Raw genomic sequence first — 20,355 nt, forward strand, 5'->3', positions numbered from 1 at the left:
GACTCTAAAAATAGGATCACTGACTGTCTTCTTGATATTTGTGGAGGTGAAAGAGCTAAAAGACAGTGGTTATGTGTGAGCCCTTGGAGGTGAAGAGCTCCAGGCGGTCCTCAGTCAAATGAAGATTAGCTTAATTTCACTCTAATTTAATTCACTTGAAAGAAGATAATGTCAAAGGAGGGCCATTGCCATAATTTGTCTCACTCTCACCGCTATTGTCTCCCTTTGTACTTTACAGTGCAGATCCTTCTACAATACTAAATCACTAACTAACATCTTCCCCATTTGGGTCTGTAATTATCATATCAAAGAGGTTTGGATGGGGCAAAATGGGTGAGTCTGTGACATGACATGACACAATTTTGGAACCTCAGCTATAAAGTTAAAATGGATAGAAATGTGATTATGTGCACAACAATGTGAGGAGTCACTAACTGATTGTACAGAATAAGAACATTTAGTGTGAAAATATGACATGTTTCTAATTTTGGGCACTATCGACCAATTTTAAAACCAAGGCTGGGGATCTCAGCAGCTCAGAATGCCCTGATCCATGTGCAGCACGTTCCCTGGGCACTTGTTTTAGGATTTAATTCAACTTGCAGGATTAGTTTTTGGTCTAACTACCAATACTAACTTAGGCTTACAATGGAGCTCTTACAATTGTGCATTGAAAATGGCCAAAACTAGTTCAAATAAATGGTGAACAAGAATACGTATGAGTAAGAATGGTAAGTTGCCTGATATCAGAAAGAATTGTCACCTTATTACACTCCGTGTCCATCGTCAGTCTGCCATTGCGTCCACTCTAAACTGATTTCCCTGGGGGAGGTGGATTCTGTTTTCCCCAATCACTAGCGACCAATCTGCCTGAATCTAACGACATTTTAAATCCACAGTAATGTGTAGCCATTGGAGGCTGACATTTTTTCGGGAGTCCCACAGGTCACGTGATTCTCAGGGGATTCCCACGGGATGGGAGTCAGTTTTACTATTCGTCACGTGACTGGGACGGGATGGGAAAAAAGTCAACAAGAGTGGGCGGGACTGGGAATCATAATAACAATAGTCAAGTTTTTATAAAGTAGTTGAAACTAGCTCCACCTCCAGCAGCTACAACAGTAACATGCTGCTCTAACACTGATGCTTTAGTATTAATAATCTAATGATGTCATATATAACTAGAAAAGCACTCGGAGAGCGCAGACCTCCGCCAAGCAGCTCGAATTTCCTGCCATTTTATTATTTTATCCACTTCACTTCAACTGATCACCACCAACATTGTATCATCTGTTCCTTGTCCCATTATCAACCTTTCCTGAAAATCTCATCAAAATCCGTTCAAAACTTTTTGAGTTATTTTGCTGACAGACAAACAGACCAACGCCGGCGAAAACATAACCTCCTTGGGGGAGGTAATAATATCAGTCAGAGGAACCAAACACTACTTTTACTGCAATACTTTAACGACATTTTTCTCTCTCAGAACTGGTTCTTATGACGTGTTGTCTGACCACATCAGAAATCAAATGTGTTTATCATCCTGAACAGCTTCAAAGTGGAGTGAATGTAAAAATAATTAGGCAATAAACACCAAAACACAACATTAGATGTCATATTTGGGTTTATATTCAGCTAAGGTAGGCATATATATATATATTTTTTTACTGTAACTGAAACACAACACGGGAGCGGGATGGGACAGTAGTCATTCTTGTGGGATTGGGACGAGACAGGATTTTTTTTTTCTTTTTCATGGGATTGGGACGGGATGGGATTATTTTTGTGGGAGTGGGATGGGACAGGACTGAAAATCCACTCCCGTGTCACCCTCTAGTAGCCATGCCAACATGCTGGCTTTGCTGAGGTTTGGAGCAAAGTAAAACAAACTACATGTCTCATAAGAAGACATGTTGATTTTAGACAGCCTCAATGGCAGCATCTATCTTGTCATTGTTGTTATTACAACGACTTACAACAGCTTGACAATGGCTGGTTAGCCCCCTCGCGGTGCTCATTGGATCACTTTTTATTTCATCCAAGACAACGCTGTCTCATGTTGTGATGCCAGATAAATCAATTAACTTAGTGGAGTGGACAGATTCTAAGGTCTGTACCCCGGCAAAAGCACTGCCCAATAATAGGAAGTATAATTTTAGGCATGTCACCTTCTGGATATTAAACTGAACTATAGCTGCAACTAGTTTCTTGCATCTGATTCACTAAAGCAAAAACCCAAACGTTATTTAAGGTCTGCAGAAGATATTTAACAGATACTGAGGTTTAACACAGCCTCCTTATCTGTGCATCACTCATTCTGAGATATCTTAAGATGAGGATAAAATTGGAATTGTAGCTAAATAATGTACTTTCTTTTCATTTTGACTCAGATTAAAATGAATTGTGGCATCTGACACTGATAAGAAGTTACACTGCCCCTTGTGTTTTTTATCCCAAGTGGAGAGCACCATACAAAGCAGGAGTCACATTTCATTCTTACAACTTATAGGATATCAGAGACACTGCTAAAGTCACAGAAACAACTCTCAGTTTCCCCAAAAGCTGCACACAAAATCTGCATAACTTAAGTTGACCCAAGTAGTTATCTTTTCTGGGGCTCCAGTCTCCAGTCACACCCTGACTCGATTCAGATTTTCACTATGCATTTTGATGTATTGAGACCGTATTCAAGAAGCATGCAAGTTGTGTGCAACACACCATTCCTCATTACAAATGTAGCAGCCAAACCCAGGTTCTTCCAGAAGCACCTGCAGGCTGCATAAGCTGATGTCAAACTGAGGCCAAAGGTGTGGGTGGATGTTCAGTAAGCAAACACAGGTACAGTTCAGCACCACAACTACAACATTGTGTTCATGGTTTTATTAGCTTTTTTTGTTGCTTCATCCACAAACACGCCTAGCACAAATGCCCTCTACTTTAAAGGAGATATTTGTTTGAAAGCGCCTTTGTGCAATCTCAAAGGACATAAAGGAGTACTTACATAACCACAGCTGAAATACACCTGAACTCTTTTCAGTGACAGCTCGTAGATAATCACGACTGAATACATTTACACCTTTTAATTTCTTTCCTTGCATAAGTAAGTGGCACGTCTTAGCTAAAAAAGGATAAATGAAGCTGTTCATATGAATGACGTATTGAAATTGCTGGCCATCTTACATGTACTTAAAAGGTTTTAATGCAGGAAAACATTTCTTGGTTTTAGTGATGAAACTGAGTTTGTAAAACTGAAAGAAAGAAAGAAAAAAAAAACATGTTTTTCATCTGTCAGTGTAGCTCAGTGTGAATACACTTGGAGCTTATTTGTTAAATAGCTAAATAAATGGTGGTTGGTGTTAAATAGGTGAAGCGTCCAACCTTGCTGTTGCTGCGGACATCCAGCCGATGCCATCGCCTGTCTGCCACATTCACGTTGCCTGGCAACTGTAGCACCACTGTGCCAGAACCATGGTTGATTTTCAAGGTGGGGGTCCCATCTATTAGCTCTAGATGGAGAGAGAAAAAGAGAGAGACCGGAAGGAATGGTGAGGGGTGAGATCACTTTGAAATCATTAGGTTTCAGAAATATTGAGTTTTGAGAACTGCTATCAATAGCTTAGGTTGTTGAAAAACAATATTTGTATTCAAGACTTTAAAACAGCAGTGAAACCATTGTAACTCACCAATACATGCCAAAGAATTAAGTAGTGTAAAAAGTGTCATATATAATAGAGTGCACACTAACAGCATGGTATATAATTTGCAAGACATTATCTCTGTATATTAGCTTTAATGAGGATTATTGCACAGAGCTTGTCGTGATGTCGTCTTTTCTTCACATCTCATAGCAGTCAACAAACATCAGACAAAAGTTATTACATTCTATTTTCTGACTTACTCAAATGGGAAATTAAAAGTTAATGAACTGCTTAAGACTGCTTGCTATGTGTAAGGAATTACGGGAGTGCATGTCTACCAATGAGCATTGGCAATCCATCATGATGCATGCTGAACTTCAAATGTTCATGCAGATACACAACACTGAACACTAAGCATCTCAGTGTTTCTGCTTGTACAGTACACTGTAGTGACTGCAGTGACCTCTCACTATATGCTACTGTAGCTTGTATTAAGACACCATCAGAGCAGAGACTCATTACTCTCAAAATGTCAGTTTCTGGAAAGAATAAAATAAGTCTCCTTTACATTAGTCCTTTACTGGTTTTCAGAGAATGGTAAAATATTATCTTGGGACTATTTCTATTAAGTCAAAAACATAAAACTAATTGTAATTTTATTTTTCTTCTTGTTATTACCCATGAAAAGGCTGCCATAGTCAGGAGCTGACCAGTGCAGTCCATAATTCTAGTGTGTTGAACAAGGTGCAACCTTCAGGGTTGAAAAATTAAGCCAACGCAAAGTACCAAAAACCAAGAACTCCAATAGCAAGTCAGTCCCTTCAGACCCCCATATTAGAATGTCCGACTTTATGGCAGAAGTAAATGTGTTTACAGCCTGGTACAAAAACAATTTTGGTCTCTATAGCTAATTTTAACATCCATGATAACTGTATGGAGGGTGATTTTTTTTATTCAACTTAGTTAAATTTATGGCTTTAGACATGGGGTTTTATTAATGACATGGCTGCTTTGAGTGACAGGTGGGTGCTGCCCTTTGACAGGTCGCTACCACGGTGGCAATGTTAGTTAGGTATCGTAAACATGGTGTAACCCCAGATTCACAGAGTATAGGTGTAGCGGTAGCTATTTCAGTGTGTTTTCTGTTCATGAAAGTTAATGAGAATGTTTTGGTCACTTAAAAAAAAAAAAAAAAAAAAAAAGTCCTCAGCCTAAGGAGTCCGATTTCCAGTGTTTGTGGTAAGTACATTTTGTTTCAATGGTTTTAAGCTGGTTTTCTGCTAGTGAAAATTTGCATTAGTACTCGTATTATCACAGTAAACCATACTTGTAAATGCACTGCGCTAACTAAGCTAGCAGCTAACGTTAGGGTTCTCTTCACCTTCTTGCCCAAATATGGAAACTTTTGGCTCCAAAAAACAAGATGGCAATGGCCAAAAAGCCAAACTCAAGCCTTAAAATGGGAATCCACAAACTGATAGGTGATGTCATGGTGGCTACATCCATTATTTTACACAGGCTATGGTGCTGAAACACTGTCTAACATGACTCATGCAGTTGACCATGACATTAAGTACTGAATGAACATTTATTTCATTGACACACTGTATTTCCTGTGGCAGTGAGGACAAAAGTTAACTTACGACAAAGTCTGAGCCAACTAGAATGATGTGTCTTCACGTTCAATTCAGTAAGTATGGTAAAAAGTACAATTATGACTGCAGTGACTTAACCCAAAGAAAAATACATGTTGTAATTACGTTGTTTTGAAATTATGGCTTATGTCAAGACGATGCAGTCTCTGTTGGTTGTGTTCAATTAAAAATAATAATAGGCCGACACAGTTCATGTCCAATAGCTCATTCTTTCTAATTTTCACTGCTGCCACCCTGAGGCTACCCTCCCACACATCCACTGTGTGAATTAGGGATTCAGTTTCCACTAAACCATTTGTACTTATGTTTCATTTTGAGAACTCCCGTTTGGCACTTTCCTGGTTAACTCCTAGTCTTGCAAGCTGGAGTGGTTACAGTATATGCTAGAATTATAATTAACACAGACAAAACTCCAGTGTGAATTCCACTAACTTCTGCACTATGACATTTGTCTTCATGCTTGAGTCAGTAGAAGTTGGAAGTCAAAAGAAGCTGACAAGAATCGAATTCCCTACATACTGCTTTTCACTCCGCTGTGTGTCTGACTTCAGCCAAGCTTTCGTCATCCCTCTTGCTGCATCTCTTGCAATGTCAGTCTGTCTATCAGCACTCTTTCATCTCCAGTCTCTCTCTTTTACCTCCTGCCTTGCTGCACTCTTTCATTAACTTTTTCACGGTAACTGACATTTTTACATTGTGCTGCTTTCAAATAACTTGCAGATGCTTTCTACTGACATTTTGCTTTTTACAGTGCCTTTGTGAAACCAGTTTTCTATCACATGTATTGAGATTCACAGATTCTTAATGTCTGTGTGCAATAATGTTATCACCACCTTCTCAAATGATTCCGTGTCATGAATCTTCACCTTGAGCTAGAAGAAATTAGGTGTTGTTGAGTACGTGAGATGCTGTGCTTCCCTAATTGCCTTGTCAAGGCTGGGATGTGCTATTGTGATGAGTGCCTCATACTTCATTATGCTGCCTCATTTCTGAATAACCAAAAAAAAAAAAAAAAGCCAAAGCCCTGGCAATGTAATTTTTCAAGCCACCGTGAGTGCAAGTTTGTTGTTAGCCTCTCTTTTCCTCTCAACTTTCCTTCAATTACCTGCAAGTTGATTTAGCCCACTCCAGCTACAAGATGAGTTGCTGCTGCACTTCAGCAATGATCCAATTAATTTTAATATATTGGCTGAGGCCAGACAATTGACCAAAACGAAAAGAGTAAATTCAATGTATCAGTTCAATTCAAAGCCTCCTTTCTTTGTTTAACTCATGCATTGTCGTCTTTAGGCTCTACCTCACTCTCTTCAGATCTCAGTAACCTCATTCACTTCCTACTTTAATTTACTGTCCCATCTGGGAACCTTCACCTTTTTCTCTTCTTTATCTCACACATCTCAGTCGTTCAATTTCCATTCTTCATGCTGCTCCTTTCCCACCCTCAGGGGAATTTCCCTCTTTCTTGGACCCCAATGTGTGCTAACGTTATCACTCCCAACCCTTTTTTTACACCAGCACTGGTGCAGCCAGATATGTCGCGAGCTGGCAGTATACTTAGAGCCTCAAAGAACACCTGCATAAGTCTGACAAAAAAGACCTTTTCACAGATGGGCATACTTGTACACACACGTGTGTCACGGCGTGTGTATGCTAGATGTAGGCATGTGCTGGAAAGTGCACGTGCACATTCACACCCAAAACTAGTTAAAAGGTAGACTGACCAACCGATCGTCTGGCACGGCTAAGAAGCCTTGTTGTCAAGATTGACGTGACATTTTCCCAAGAGATGAAGTCTGACTTCAGAGGTCTCAAAGGAGAGGAGGGGAGAAGTGAAGCAGTGAGGAGTGAGAGAAAAAGAAGCAAGAGGGAGCAACATGGAGATGTAATAGTCAAAAGTACAGTGGGAGGAAAAAAGAGAGGATGATGTGGTAGAGTAAGGGAGATGGGAACAGTAAGAGTAGAGGAGGAGAAACAATACTGAAGACTTTGAGAGGAAAGATTAGGAGCAAGTGTGGTTGAGCACAAAGCTGGGATGAAAGCCAACTTACGAGATGGCAGATGACAGGTGGGATGATGGACTGTGAGGTAAATAAATGAGAAATGAACAATGCAGAAAAGACTACAGGGAGAAACAGAAGGTGATGAGCAGAAAAGAACATGATGATGGATCATAGAGAGGACAAATAGAAAGCAGATGGAGGAAGCAAAGAAAGAAAGAATCTGATTTGAGAATAAGCTGAAGTCTTAATCAAAGGAGTCAGAATCAAGTGTTTCCTTTGATTTATTCATGTTTTATATTATTTTTGTTAATCAATGAAACAGGCTTGTACTGTAGCAATTAAAGCCGTGTAAGTTTTAATGTTTTTTGCTTCCAACAAAGAATGTTATGAACATGAATTATTCATCAATGATGCCAACTAAAATCTGCAAGGAGATGGGCAAATATTTTTTTTTTTTAACGAAGTGCAGTCTATGTGGGATATGGTATTGGAAGAAAGGGAGATCACCCCTGTCAGTTTCCATCAAATAAATATGGATTACCAATACTGTTATTGTTAGCAACTTGAACCCAACCTGTTCTCACTTCCAACTCTTCAAATACTGACACTTAGTCAGTTTGGAAACAGAAGCACAGAGGCACCCTCTTGTATCTGTATAAGACGCACTGGGCTGCATCATTATTAAATGTTACAAGCAACTGATGTCGTATAAAGCGCAAGAAAGTCTGTGTAGGGTGAGAAAGAGGAGTGGTGGATGAGTCAAACAAACACAGCTGTTTATGTACCACGTGGAGCCAAAACCATAATTGTTTTTCTGAAAGTAAGTACTTTTTTTGCCTAAACCCAAAGTAAACCCACATTGGTATTTTATTTAAAAAGAGACTGTATGAATGTCCAATGAGCTTCATGTGTACATTTCCTGTGATATTGGACATTTATTTTGAAGAACACAATGCATGTAATGAGCAGAAACTGATGCTATCCCTATTAAGCATCCAAAACTGACACTAGAGTGATACTTAAAGCTTCATACTTTGACACATAGTGCCACTGATCAAGAGTTGGTTTTTCATGAGATGGCAGTGAGAATGTGTTGCTCAATTAGTTTAAATGAATGGGACGCATACAGTAGTCTTATTAGTACATGCCTAAACACGTTAAAAGAATTCTGTGAGAGAGAACGCTGAGGAGACTAAAACCACAACGACCTAGCTTAGAAGTCTATGTGCTATCGAACTATTTTCTCAACAGCAAAAGGGAGAAAAAAGAGACAAACTGACAGGAAAGATTTGTGGCCGGATGTATGAAGGATTTTAATTCAAGATTTTTCTTACAAATAAAGGTTTCCTTTAGAAAAAAATAATTTGCACAAATTTACCTTAAGTCCTGTCCTTAGGATATTAGTTTAAATACTTAAGTTTTAATCCTTTTGTTGTGTTTTTATTTTATGTAATTCTTATGATCAGTTATGCGTTGTACAACCATCCTTAGCAAAAAAAAAAAACTAAGAGGAAAACTTAACAACCATACATAACTACTCAAAGGAATACTTCACCCACAAAATGACCATTTGTATATCAAGTAGTAATGCCGTGTTACCTTGAATTTGTGAAGAAAACTTGATTGATATGATTGATTGAATGAATGATTGGGGATCATGATTAACCAGCAAAACTAAATCAAAATCTCTGTTAAAAACTCTAACACCACTTGTACAGTATAATCCACATATTATTTATCCAGAAGTATACTCAGTACTTTTCCACCACATGCATTTTTGCATTTTAAAACCTCACTATTTACAACTGAAGTTACAGTGAAACTTTTCTGTGCTGTCTTCAAAGCCAGACTCCAATTTTTAAGCTTTTTAGCAGAAATGCACGTGTCTGGGAAGTCATGAGCATATGACTGGATAAATGAGACTTGGATTATACTGAATGGGTTGTGTGAGAGTTTGTAAATGGATGTTTTGGTATAGTTTTGCTGTTGTTAATCATGGTCCACAATCAATTTTAAGTCATTATGTTCTCCAGTTTCCATGGAGGTATGCCTCATGATTCATTGATTTACAGGTGGTTGTTTTGAGGGCAAAGTATTTCTTTAACCTCGACAAAGTTTACTAAGGCTGAGTTCTTTTTCATTGAAAAGAATGAAGATGTAACAAAAATAGTGGGGGGTTTTTCTCAGGGACACACTAAGTGACGAGCTGTTGCTGTGAGATTAAAGATTTAATCTGCTATCAGTTTATTCACTGCCAAAAAACGTGTGTAAGATTTGAGGCATCTGATACAACACAGCTGCGCTCTCCCTGCTGTCCTGCAGTTAGCCTACTAACTGCACTTTGCTTCTTTGCCACTGACCCCTTACAGTCTGTTATTGTCGATGTTATTTGAGTACACATGTTCATGGTATGCAGGACTGTGCAAAGAGTCTGAAATGCTCTAAACTGTCCTCTGAACAGCATCCTGAAGTTTCCCACCAGAGAAAAGCATGATGTGTACTCCAAACAGTTTTCCCCCATTACTGGATTCCCCAAACTGTGTGGAGTCATACACAGTAGCTATTCATGTGTGCATTCATGCCCCCACTAGACATGAAAGTCAGTTTGTGAAAAGAAATAACTACCATTCTCAAATTTACTTTTTAGAACACGTTTTCTCTTTGCCTAGCCTGTTCATCAAGTAGTGTTAGCTTTTCTTTCTCAGTTCAATTTAGCCTTAGTAATCAGTAATCACTTTGAGATGTTTCTTTTAACTGTCTTAAACAATGTGCCTTACTAAGGAAAAATAACACCTGTGAAAGTGAAATCTTTATTAGAAAAACATAAGATGTTTCATGCAACTGATGTCAAAACATTTGTTTCAGGTTTAAGATCTGGGAGTATAAGTTTATGGGCTGCCATCACTAAGTACGCACTAGTCTTATCTGTTGGATTGGTATTGGGCCTGATATTTAGCCTGGAAATCTAGACCCAAATCTAGAAAGATTTAGGGTCTGGCCATGAGTAATGAAAATGGCTTAGGGTCTGGCCATGAGTAATGAAAATGGCCCAACTCGAGGGGTGGCACCAAGCATGCATTTGTATATATCACTGCACACAATTGGATAACACTACGACCAATCAGAACAATACACGGGGTGACGCAACCAGCAGAGCTAACTGGTAGATTAGACTCTTGCCGTATCCGGTCGGCAAAACAGCAAAAACGTCCTTCTTGCAAAGGAGAAAAAGCCAAGTCTAACTCATTCATTGTAGCGGCAAAAGCCATTTCAAACGCCAAGTCTAACTCATTCATTGTAGCGGCAAAAGCCATTTCAAACAACTGGTGTTCATCCGTAGCCATCTTGCAATATTTACTGACTGATTCCGGACTTCGTCGTCGCAGCGCTGTCGTCATCTGTTTAGCTTGCCTCCAGCCCGCCTATATCAGATACACCGATGTGATTGGTGCAGCTCGGTTTCATGGGCATAGGTAATGAGCATCATTACTAATTGCCAGAGTGACTCACTGAGCAAATTCAAATATCTCGCGGGTACCTGATATTGACCTTATTAAGCCGAACGGGTATCAGCCAGACATGATCAATCACCATAAAATATTGTTAAATTTTCTGTGCTCCTTTTATTGTCAGCTGTGAGCTCATTTTGATGTGTGTTAAATCACTGTCAACTTTCACTTGCTGCATGTGCTTAACAATAAATGCATTTTAATGTGAAGGCAGTGGAACCCCAGTGTTACCAACGCCATCTACAGTGTGCTAACATCACCATGCTTAAGTCTGCATAGTTTTCCTACAAGTATTTTTTCTGCACTTTTGCTTGAAAGCTTTTTTGCAAACATTGCATGGATGAAGTTACGTTTGATCTTACTGCATGTTTCAAAAAAAGAGAGCAGCTCAGAAATCAAGACAAGATATCACATCTTATTAACAACAAACATTTGGTAACTAGAGTTTAAAAAAAAAACACTTCATAGGAGCTCTGTAGCAGTATTTGAGCAGGTAAAAGAGGAGGACAGTCAGATCCACACACAGGTAAAATGCTAAGATAAAGAGAGTAAAAGCATGTAATGAAGTTGAAAGACATCTTTCCTCTCAGCTGTCTGTGGACACAGAAAACAGCAAGCGCAGCATTGGCTCTGATCAATGTTTACTACCGCAACTTCAGCGCTGTGTTCAAGGTCTGTATCTGTTCAAACCAATAAAGTGTGACAGAGAATCTGTGGGAGAAGGGAGAACTGGTATCAGATCTGTACTCATTAGGGACACGGCCCAAGTTTAGAATTGGGCCATGAAACCTCAACAACCGGTACCTATGGCACTGAATCACTATGCACTATGCATTTCTGTGCCTCCAAATGGTCTCAGATTGTGTGCATAGCAAATCTACTGTTGTGAGACCGTGATGCCTGACAGCATCACTGCAGCATCCAGAACAGAGAATATGAAGCTAAACGTAGCAGTGCAATGTGTGTAAAGTTCAGGCTGTCAATAAATAAATGCTACAACTCCTCAAGACCCAAGCCAAGTTCATATGCCTTGCTTACCACCTGCTGATTAAAGTGAAAGGGGTTAGCCCCGTAGTTAGCCTCCCATTGGAACCTGACCAGGCTCTCTTAATGTAAACTGTTAAGGTGGACCAGCTATTAGTCAGTATAAAACTACTGTAACCAGATTAGGTGTCATTTAATATGTGAATTTGTAAATAGTGTTTTGTGTGTGATGTGTAGGGGTTTATTGACAGAAAGTGAGCAAAATATTAATACTCGCTTGACACACGGAGGAAGTTTCACTTAGTTGCAATCTCCACCCGCACTACCACTTAATCCTACACTCTAGACCCTACAACTGGTAAGAGCTAATACCTTGTTCGATTTCAAGTTCTACTTTGCGTTTAAAATACATAAAAGCAGGAATATAAATAGGAATATAAATATGATTAACAGAACTTAACTACCTGCTTGCATTATATTGAATTGGGTAATTTGAAATATATTACTTATTTTACGTTTTTAAAAGGGCAAATCAACCAAATTAGGAATTTTGATGTTATTTCCGTGGCCTAGAAAAATTCATTTAGTATCTGAGAACATGAGTGACTCTCTCCTGAAGCCAGAAACCAGCAAAGTGAGTCTCAAATTTGTGATGTCATAGGGTATCAAATATGGAGCTGCCCCATAGACAATGAATGGGAGCCTGATTTTGTGGACTCGCGGAATGTTTTTGGGTTTTTTTTAAATAGCCAAATGAGCTTCATTCTATTGATTGGTCCTGAGACAGAACATGTACCCATATACTCAGAACAGTCCCCTGGGTGCTCTCAGCATCATCTTTCACAATTCATTGTCTGTGCAGCAGCTCCAGACTTTACACCCTATAACATAACAAATTTGAGTTTGGCACTTTAGCATTTGGATGTTTGAGAGAGTTGTTCATGCTTACTAATATTTTTAAACTGTATGTATGTGTGAAATAACATGTATGAACTTTGAAAATGGGCATGGTTAACCTTTAAAACAACAGGTGGGCACTAACACAAACATTTAGCAACATTATATTCTTAACAAATGATGAGGCACGTCAAACAAACATCAAAACTCAACTGACAACCAAGGAATTCAGGGTACCGAAGGCTCCAGCCTTTCCCTGAGCAGAATAATATTAATTTGTTTAACTGTAAATAAGAACTATTAAAAATGTAGTATTAAAAAATCCTCAAGCCTTATAGCAACTTAAAAACATGCCTGTCAGTGTCCATGTGGCTAGCATAAAAACTGTTGAACTTCTCTTTTTTGCTTTGGTTAAGTTAAATGGAAGTGAGGTGAGTAAAAGAGCTACAAACAGAAATGGATAAATAAAAAGAAAAAGGGCTAGCTGGTTGGAAAATCAGCTGGGTGTGCACTGCAGCAGGCTGGCAGGCTAGCAGGCCAAACGGGAACATCTTCATAGGGGCCGGCACGCCTTTTAAATGCTCTGGGTGTACCAGGGTTAGGACAAGACTTTGCTCTTAAAGGGCACATCCAAACAACCAGGCTTCTTTTCTGCTACTCATACGTAATTCATTACCTCCTACTCTGAGACAGACAAGGGAGAAAGAGAGAGAGAGGGAGAGAGTAAAAGTGCATGCTTTGTGTGCGAGGAGAGCTTGAACTCCCACTGAGTTGGGGGCTCTTAAATATGAAAAATGTCCTCTTCTGACGGCCTGAGGATACACAGGAGTCATACCGAGAGCATATGGACTGCATAAACAGCATTACAAATCACACTTCTACACACATACACCCACCAATCACCCACACATACAAGCAGTCATATATACACTCATGCTCACTGAAATCAGCCTGTGTACAAATCAGCAGGCGATGCAGCAAGTGCAGAGCAGAGAGCTTCTTGTATAAACAATCTGTCAGCTAGCTAGCCAGCCCTGCAGCCGACGCATATTGGATCTCTGCATCCAGCAGCAGTTCCCATTTGAGAGCAGTTGTAGTGCTAAGCTGGGGGGTAATGCTCCAAAACAGCTCTGTGGAAACTGAATGCAATGCAAAAGAGAAACTGTGTGTTTGTGTGTGCAGTTACTTTCTAGATCACTTTTCTTCCATTTATATCCAGCTATATAAAGTGTTTACAATACAATCCTGTCGCTTCACAGGGAAGAGTTTAAAGGCAAACACATGCACACACACACCCGCCAATCCTTATCTGACCTCCTACCTGCAAACTTTTTCCATTCTTCAAGGGTGTTGTAATTACACAAATTTAATTTGTCTTGTTAATTTGTCTATTGATTGGACAAGCACTGGCCTCTGGCTGGTAGTCTTTGCATGTGTGTGTGTGTGTGTGTGTGTGTGAGAGTGAGTGAGTGAGTGAGTGAGTGAGTGAGTGAGTGAGTGAGTGAGTGTGTGTGTGTGTGTGTGTGTGTGTGTGAGAGAGAGAGAGGGAGAGAGTCCTGTGTGTTTGATCAAGCACCTAAGAGCAGGTCGAACGCTTCCAGCCATGTTTGTCATTTATTGTTGATCTCGGTGGACACAAATCATTACTGTGACAATCAATCTCACTAATACAGCTGAGGTCAAAGTGTGGCACTGCTGATCAGGCCAGTCATGATGCTAAGTGAGCCAGTTATGTTGTACGTGGTACCAGGAGTATTGATAAAATTGTCTGTATCTGACAACCTGCAAAAGTAAAAAGCTTGGGAAATTATGCAATGCCTCCTTCTTACTGATATACATGAAGACTCCAAAAAAAAAATCACTGAAACTGCCATGAAATAGCCCACTTAGTCAGACTAGCCGTTTACCTCTATTTCCAGTCTATGTACATGTGCAAAATGTCAATGCATTTTAACATGCAGAATTTGAACACAGCTGACAAACAGGTTGCATCAAAAACAGCCGACAAAATTTTTATATTGTTGTCCATATGAGAATAGGCTGTCTGCAATCACGTGAAAATTCAGATGGAGGGCAGGAAGTGAAAAATCCATAAACTGTGTGCGCCAAATCTAGAGGAAAGTGACTGTATAAAAGGAATGGATGAACCCGGAGGCAGCAGGTATTGTCAGAAAATTGTAACTCATATTGGATGTGATCCATACAAAATGATGAAAAGTGATTTTCCCATAACCTGACTGATTTGCCAGGTGTGGACACAATAGATTTTACAGATGATGTCGACCCTCCAGACTTCCTAATGTTAGTATTGTTACACGGCAAGCCTGTCAGTGTACAAGAGTCAAGTGGACTATCATTATTTCACATGTGTTGGGTCCACAACTGAATGCCATCTTGTTTTTGGCCAGGTGAGTAAGTGTGCTTGAGTATAACTGTCTTATATTTCAACTGTGTACATGGACGCACTGCTGTCAGACTAGAGTTACTGAGTAATGTTAGCTAACGCTAGCTACTACAGCTATTGCGACAACATCTAGTTTCTGATGCTTGTTGGTGTTTTTTTGGTTAGGGCCACAAAATCCAAATACACTGACATTATTCAGCCTACATCGAATAATAATCATCCAGAATTGAAAAGAAGCAGACGTTGCTTTTCTTCAGCAAAGCTGTTTTCTTTGGATTTAACTGATGTTTTTTATTTTGGTTATTTGGATTGCCATACTCTCTACATGCTTCATGCTTTACTTGTAATTACCACGAAGAAACATCTGTGAAAGTGTCATTTCTGTGCAGTCAACAAATTATATGCATCATAAATCTGACATGACTGGAAGGTGACAATTTTTCCTTCACACAATAACTGATTATAAAAGAGGTATAAATACCTCCTGTAAGTATATAACAGATCAGATCACCACTGGAAAACATCCCCAGAGATGGTGACAGGTGGTCGTGATAATGTCAAAGTAAATGCCTGTCAGATAGGTTGGTGGGGCAGCTAGGACTGTGCCATACTTGTCAAAAATGTAATGTCAAAATAGTAGCAAGAGGACGTGTTCACTGGGGAACATTTGGGCCATAAATATATCCAGAGAAAGTGATGCATAGTAAATTTCCCTCAAGTAAATCTTATCTTGACACAAGCTGGACACCAGCCACATGTTAATAGCAGGGGTCTCTTTTTTGTCCTTCCAGCCCTGCAGCTTTTATGGACACATATAAAAAAATTACCTCGCCTGGTTACAGAGTGACACCCGCTCATGTCTTTAATATCACTAGTGTAAGCCTTGCAAAGGAGAAGCAGCTTTATATAAACAGCTGTGCCTGTGTGCCTGTGGTGTTATTAACTGTAAATGCCTATTAGCTATTCTAAAGCACTAGTAGTTGATAATGTTTTCCAGCAAAACTAATTACAGTGACCATGTAAATTGGAATGCAAATACAGTTTGCTGTAAGGGCTGGATTAGCAGACTCCATATGAAGCAATCAGAGTAATCAAGCCAACAGAGTTCCTGCAAACCAGCAGGGGTGTAAGGATCCACTGATCTGGATCGATGTATCAGTTCCTGATTAATGTTGCAGTATCACTGATGCAAAGTAAAATGAAAGCATATATTCATACCATCATCTTTAAGATACACCTTTAAATCTCAAAAAACAAAAATTCCTATGGTATGTCTGTGTCACCATCGAGCGCCAGGAGGATAATGGCAAGCCGCCAAGAAAAAGACGATGAGCATGTTTACTCCACTTTCTGGAATAAATCAACAGCGTGGAAATATTTTGGATTTTGGAGAAAAGACAGGGCAACAGTCAAAGCACATGCCATATGTGAACAAGGCTGTTATGAGATAAAAACACGGCACACCTAGCCAGGCATCTCACTCCGCTAACTTGTTGCTCTCACAACCGCAATATTAGCTGCTCTGTTTCAACAATGTTCAGCTGAAATATGCGCATGCAGGCTGAAACTCAACTGTGCTATTCTGTCAGGAGATGCAATGACTTAAACCAACAGTCAGCAAGAAAACATAAGTAACACATGTAATTTGTTATGAGTATAGGAAAAGTCAGTTCACAGTTTGGCTAACTTATGCAATGTAAATGTGCTTAAACTAATGATGGTGACCAACAAAAACAACAACTGTTTTGCCTATACACCTTGACAGTTATTCCTCAGCCAAATTTAATTAAATGTTTTTAATTAAATGTTCTTGTAAAGCTGTGGTTTATGTGTGTTAGTAGAGTTTATGTGTGTATTTTCTTTATTGACCAGAAGCAAAAAGAAAGCACTGGCATATGATATCATCACATGTCCATCGCATCCCCCTGAGCTGAATCAAATCGAAATAATAAGGTGGCAGACTTTGTAATATCAGCAAATATCATGTTGTTGTCCAAAGCATTGATATATCCTGAGTAAACTAATGATGTACACCTCTACAAAATAGTCCTAATAATCATCAGATGTGTTTGCACACAGAAGCAGCTCAGTGAGGCTGCTACATTTGTGTTTGTTTGTGTCATAGGTTGCACTTCATGATCAGAGGTTGCTCTACACTCATGAATAATAAATCGGTAAAGTACTGTTCAATGAAACTAAATATTGTTCTTTGAACTGGCGCTCTTTTTGTGCTGGGAATTTGGATGAACTCCATGCCTGGAAATGTTTAAAATGAGCTTAGCTTAGAACAAAATGCCTTTGAACTGCTAAACAAAATGCCTTTATGTAAATTTCAGGCTTCAAAAATTAATAAAAAATATTTACATGCTGCTCAAAGTAAACGGATTCAAGGGAGCATCCAATGTTGTGATCTTGCCTAGAACACCAGAGGTCAGTTTAGGTATGGGTATTATTGTGCCCTATACTGGTACACACACACACACACACACACACACACACACACACACACACACACACACACACAGACAAACTACACCAGCTCTACGTTATAACCATGTAATCTCTTCTCCCTGAGCGGCCGCAGATTGGATGTAGTACACAGCTATGTTCCCAGTGTGTGTTTGTGTGTGTGTGTGAGTCCCTTACACCTTCTCTGGTCTCCGCAGCAGGGCTGCCTTAGTACAGCTGCCCTGCAGCAGGATGAAGGGCGGATGAGTGGGCGGCTTTGGAAAAGCAAACCAGCATCTAAGAAGCTGAAGGTCTCCGTGTGGAAATGTGTGTGTGAAGCAGTGGGAAATATGATCAGGCTCAATGGGCAGCATCCCTTAACAAGGCTTAATAACAAGGTGAACAATGTCTCACACACATAAAAACTCACACACACACACGATAAGGATGCAGTCAAAATGGAAATTCTGAAGGTATATTAGTGGCTTCTCATGTGCCACTTGACATTCATAAATCAAAAAGCAGTTCAGGTTGTACAACAGTCTTGTCTGCCTCTGCTCCCTCAAATCCATATTTCACCTCTCTTTCACTCTGACTCCCTCTGTATCCTGAAATTATTATTGTAATACCCTTTTCAGACTTCACTTTCAACTTGAAGTAATGCCACAGGTGCAGTGCATCCCCCTTCACATTATACTTTCGAACACAGCTCTTGTACTTATAATACATTCATGTCGAGATGAGACCTTCAGAATTCGGTTCAGAGCCTGTTTGATTTTGGAGCGATCACCCATTTTGTCTGATTCCTCCTGTAATTATGGATCCATCTGAGATGGCACTTTGAACATCAACTTGAGTATTGGATGCTTGATGCTGTGCTCTTAGGTTGAGGTTGAAAAGCGTTTCCTGTTCCCTTGTGCCCCACTAATCCTATCTAATCAAAATGTTGTTTTTGTTGTCGAAGAGAAGACAAGTTCAGATTCTGGTCAGGGAAACAAACTCTGTGTCAACTTAAAGCCCTTTATATAGACAGTGGTACTCCATCAGTGTTGTGATTTTCCCCTCCTGCTCTTCATCTTTGTTCCTTATATTATTTGCTCACTTTTACACTGATGTCTGAGGTTTGCTGTTTGTCTGAAAACCAAACAGGCATGTAAGCTTTATTAGTTATTTTTGTTTTGTTTTAATTTTGTTAACTTTTGGCCTTTATGTTCTTTGCAGATGGATGCAACCTTATCTACTCCATGGTTCACAAGGACACTGAGGCTCACTGAAAGAATTATTACTCTTTTTTTTTTTTTTGTTAGCATTTTCTTTTATTTTCACCTCTCACTTCAAAACATAAAGTGTACAGTATACTTAATACTTTTCTCCCTTATGTTTCACTCTCTAATATCTAATACATTTAAAAAGAAAAATCATATCTGTACTTCGTATGAGCAGTGAAGTAAACAGTTTGTAGTATAGGCGGGCTATTGCAATATATGGTGCCAATATTATCTTTTTTATTAAAAATCAGATATTGGTCATTCATTGTTGTTCATATCTGATATGATGGAGGTTCATCCCGGACTGCGGATGGTAAATATGTTTCTAATAATATTTGTATATCAGACGGCTCTGTGCACTAGGTGTCCAAGCGCAGAAACCCTTTTCTGTGTTGTGTGGGTAAATTTAACACTCCAAAACCTGCCTACCTTACCTTGCATAAAGGAACCATTCAATGTAAAATAATTATCATTAATTGTTCAGGAAGTGGTTACTGTTTGGGAAATGTTTGTTTCATGATGGTCCTAAGGATAGTTCTGGTTTATTAAAACTACAGCTATTAGTATGTGGAAATGGTTGTACAAAACTCTAAATTTATTTCAAAGAGAAAACAAAGGAAAAAATGTTGCTGTAAAATAATGTCTGTTACAAACATTGATCCCAGATTATCAGTTTTACCTTTGACATACAATACCAACATCTCAGGTTTGCTAATTTGGGATTTGGCCTCCAAACTGGATTTGGTAATCTTTCTTAATAATTTGTTTATAACCTGTCTCATCACTTGTGCTTTTGTCAAAATGGTGCCCCAGAGTCCAAGACCCAAGTAGCCTCAAAGGTCACAGTTTCCCTTGGTTTTGGTTATCAAATTAATTGCACATTTGTTATACCACTAATAACTTAATATACATTAAGATGCATTCTGTATTATTATCTTATGTTGTGAACCCATCTTATAGATAGGCCTTGTCTCAAAATTTGGTTTTAAGTCTTATTATTATATCGCTCTCATGTAGAGCATATCCCTAAATGGGAAGCTGGTAAATTTAAGAAAAGTTGTGTTTAATCAGACAGCCACAAACTATTTTACAGACAGGAAACCTGGTACCAGTTTGTATTATTGCAGCACTGGAGCACTGGTTAGTCTCCGAGTCTCTGGAAAAAAATAATGAAGCTGCCAAAAGTTTATTTTCCCTGTATAAATTTATATTTTCTTGTATGTGTTTCAAACACGTGCTGTTTCAACCCTATGTTTGAAGTTTGTTGATGCCGTTTGATGCATATATTATGAGAGTAGCATGTTTCCTTTGAGGAATAGCTTAGTGCGTAGTGGGAGTGTGGCTGATAAAGAGATTGGAAGTGGATGAGCTCTGAGCAGATAGGTATTAATGATCATTGCAGCAGAGAAATTAGCAGTAAAGTCGTCAGGTGGTAGGAATTGTACAGTGTAGGTATGGCAAGCCGTTTTAACATTTAATCGCTAGACTGGATATTCATTACTGATATCTGCAACATAATTTTGCCTAGTCAAAACTCTTATTCAAGATATCT

The 20,355-nt window shown here is 39.1% G+C and overlaps 1 protein-coding gene across 1 annotated transcript in view; it reads right to left on the minus strand.

Annotated features, from left to right (window-relative positions):
- si:ch211-186j3.6 (neural-cadherin) overlaps nucleotides 1–20,355 on the minus strand; it is a 446,142-nt gene that overhangs the window by 94,189 nt on the left and 331,598 nt on the right. Inside the window, 1 exon segment of the mRNA XM_050049923.1 lies at nucleotides 3,379–3,506. Coding sequence (XP_049905880.1) covers nucleotides 3,379–3,506 — 128 coding nt within the window.

The sequence above is a fragment of the Epinephelus moara genome, chromosome 1 (assembly GCF_006386435.1).
Source record: "Epinephelus moara isolate mb chromosome 1, YSFRI_EMoa_1.0, whole genome shotgun sequence".
In the NCBI taxonomy this organism is placed as follows: domain Eukaryota; kingdom Metazoa; phylum Chordata; class Actinopteri; order Perciformes; family Serranidae; genus Epinephelus; species Epinephelus moara.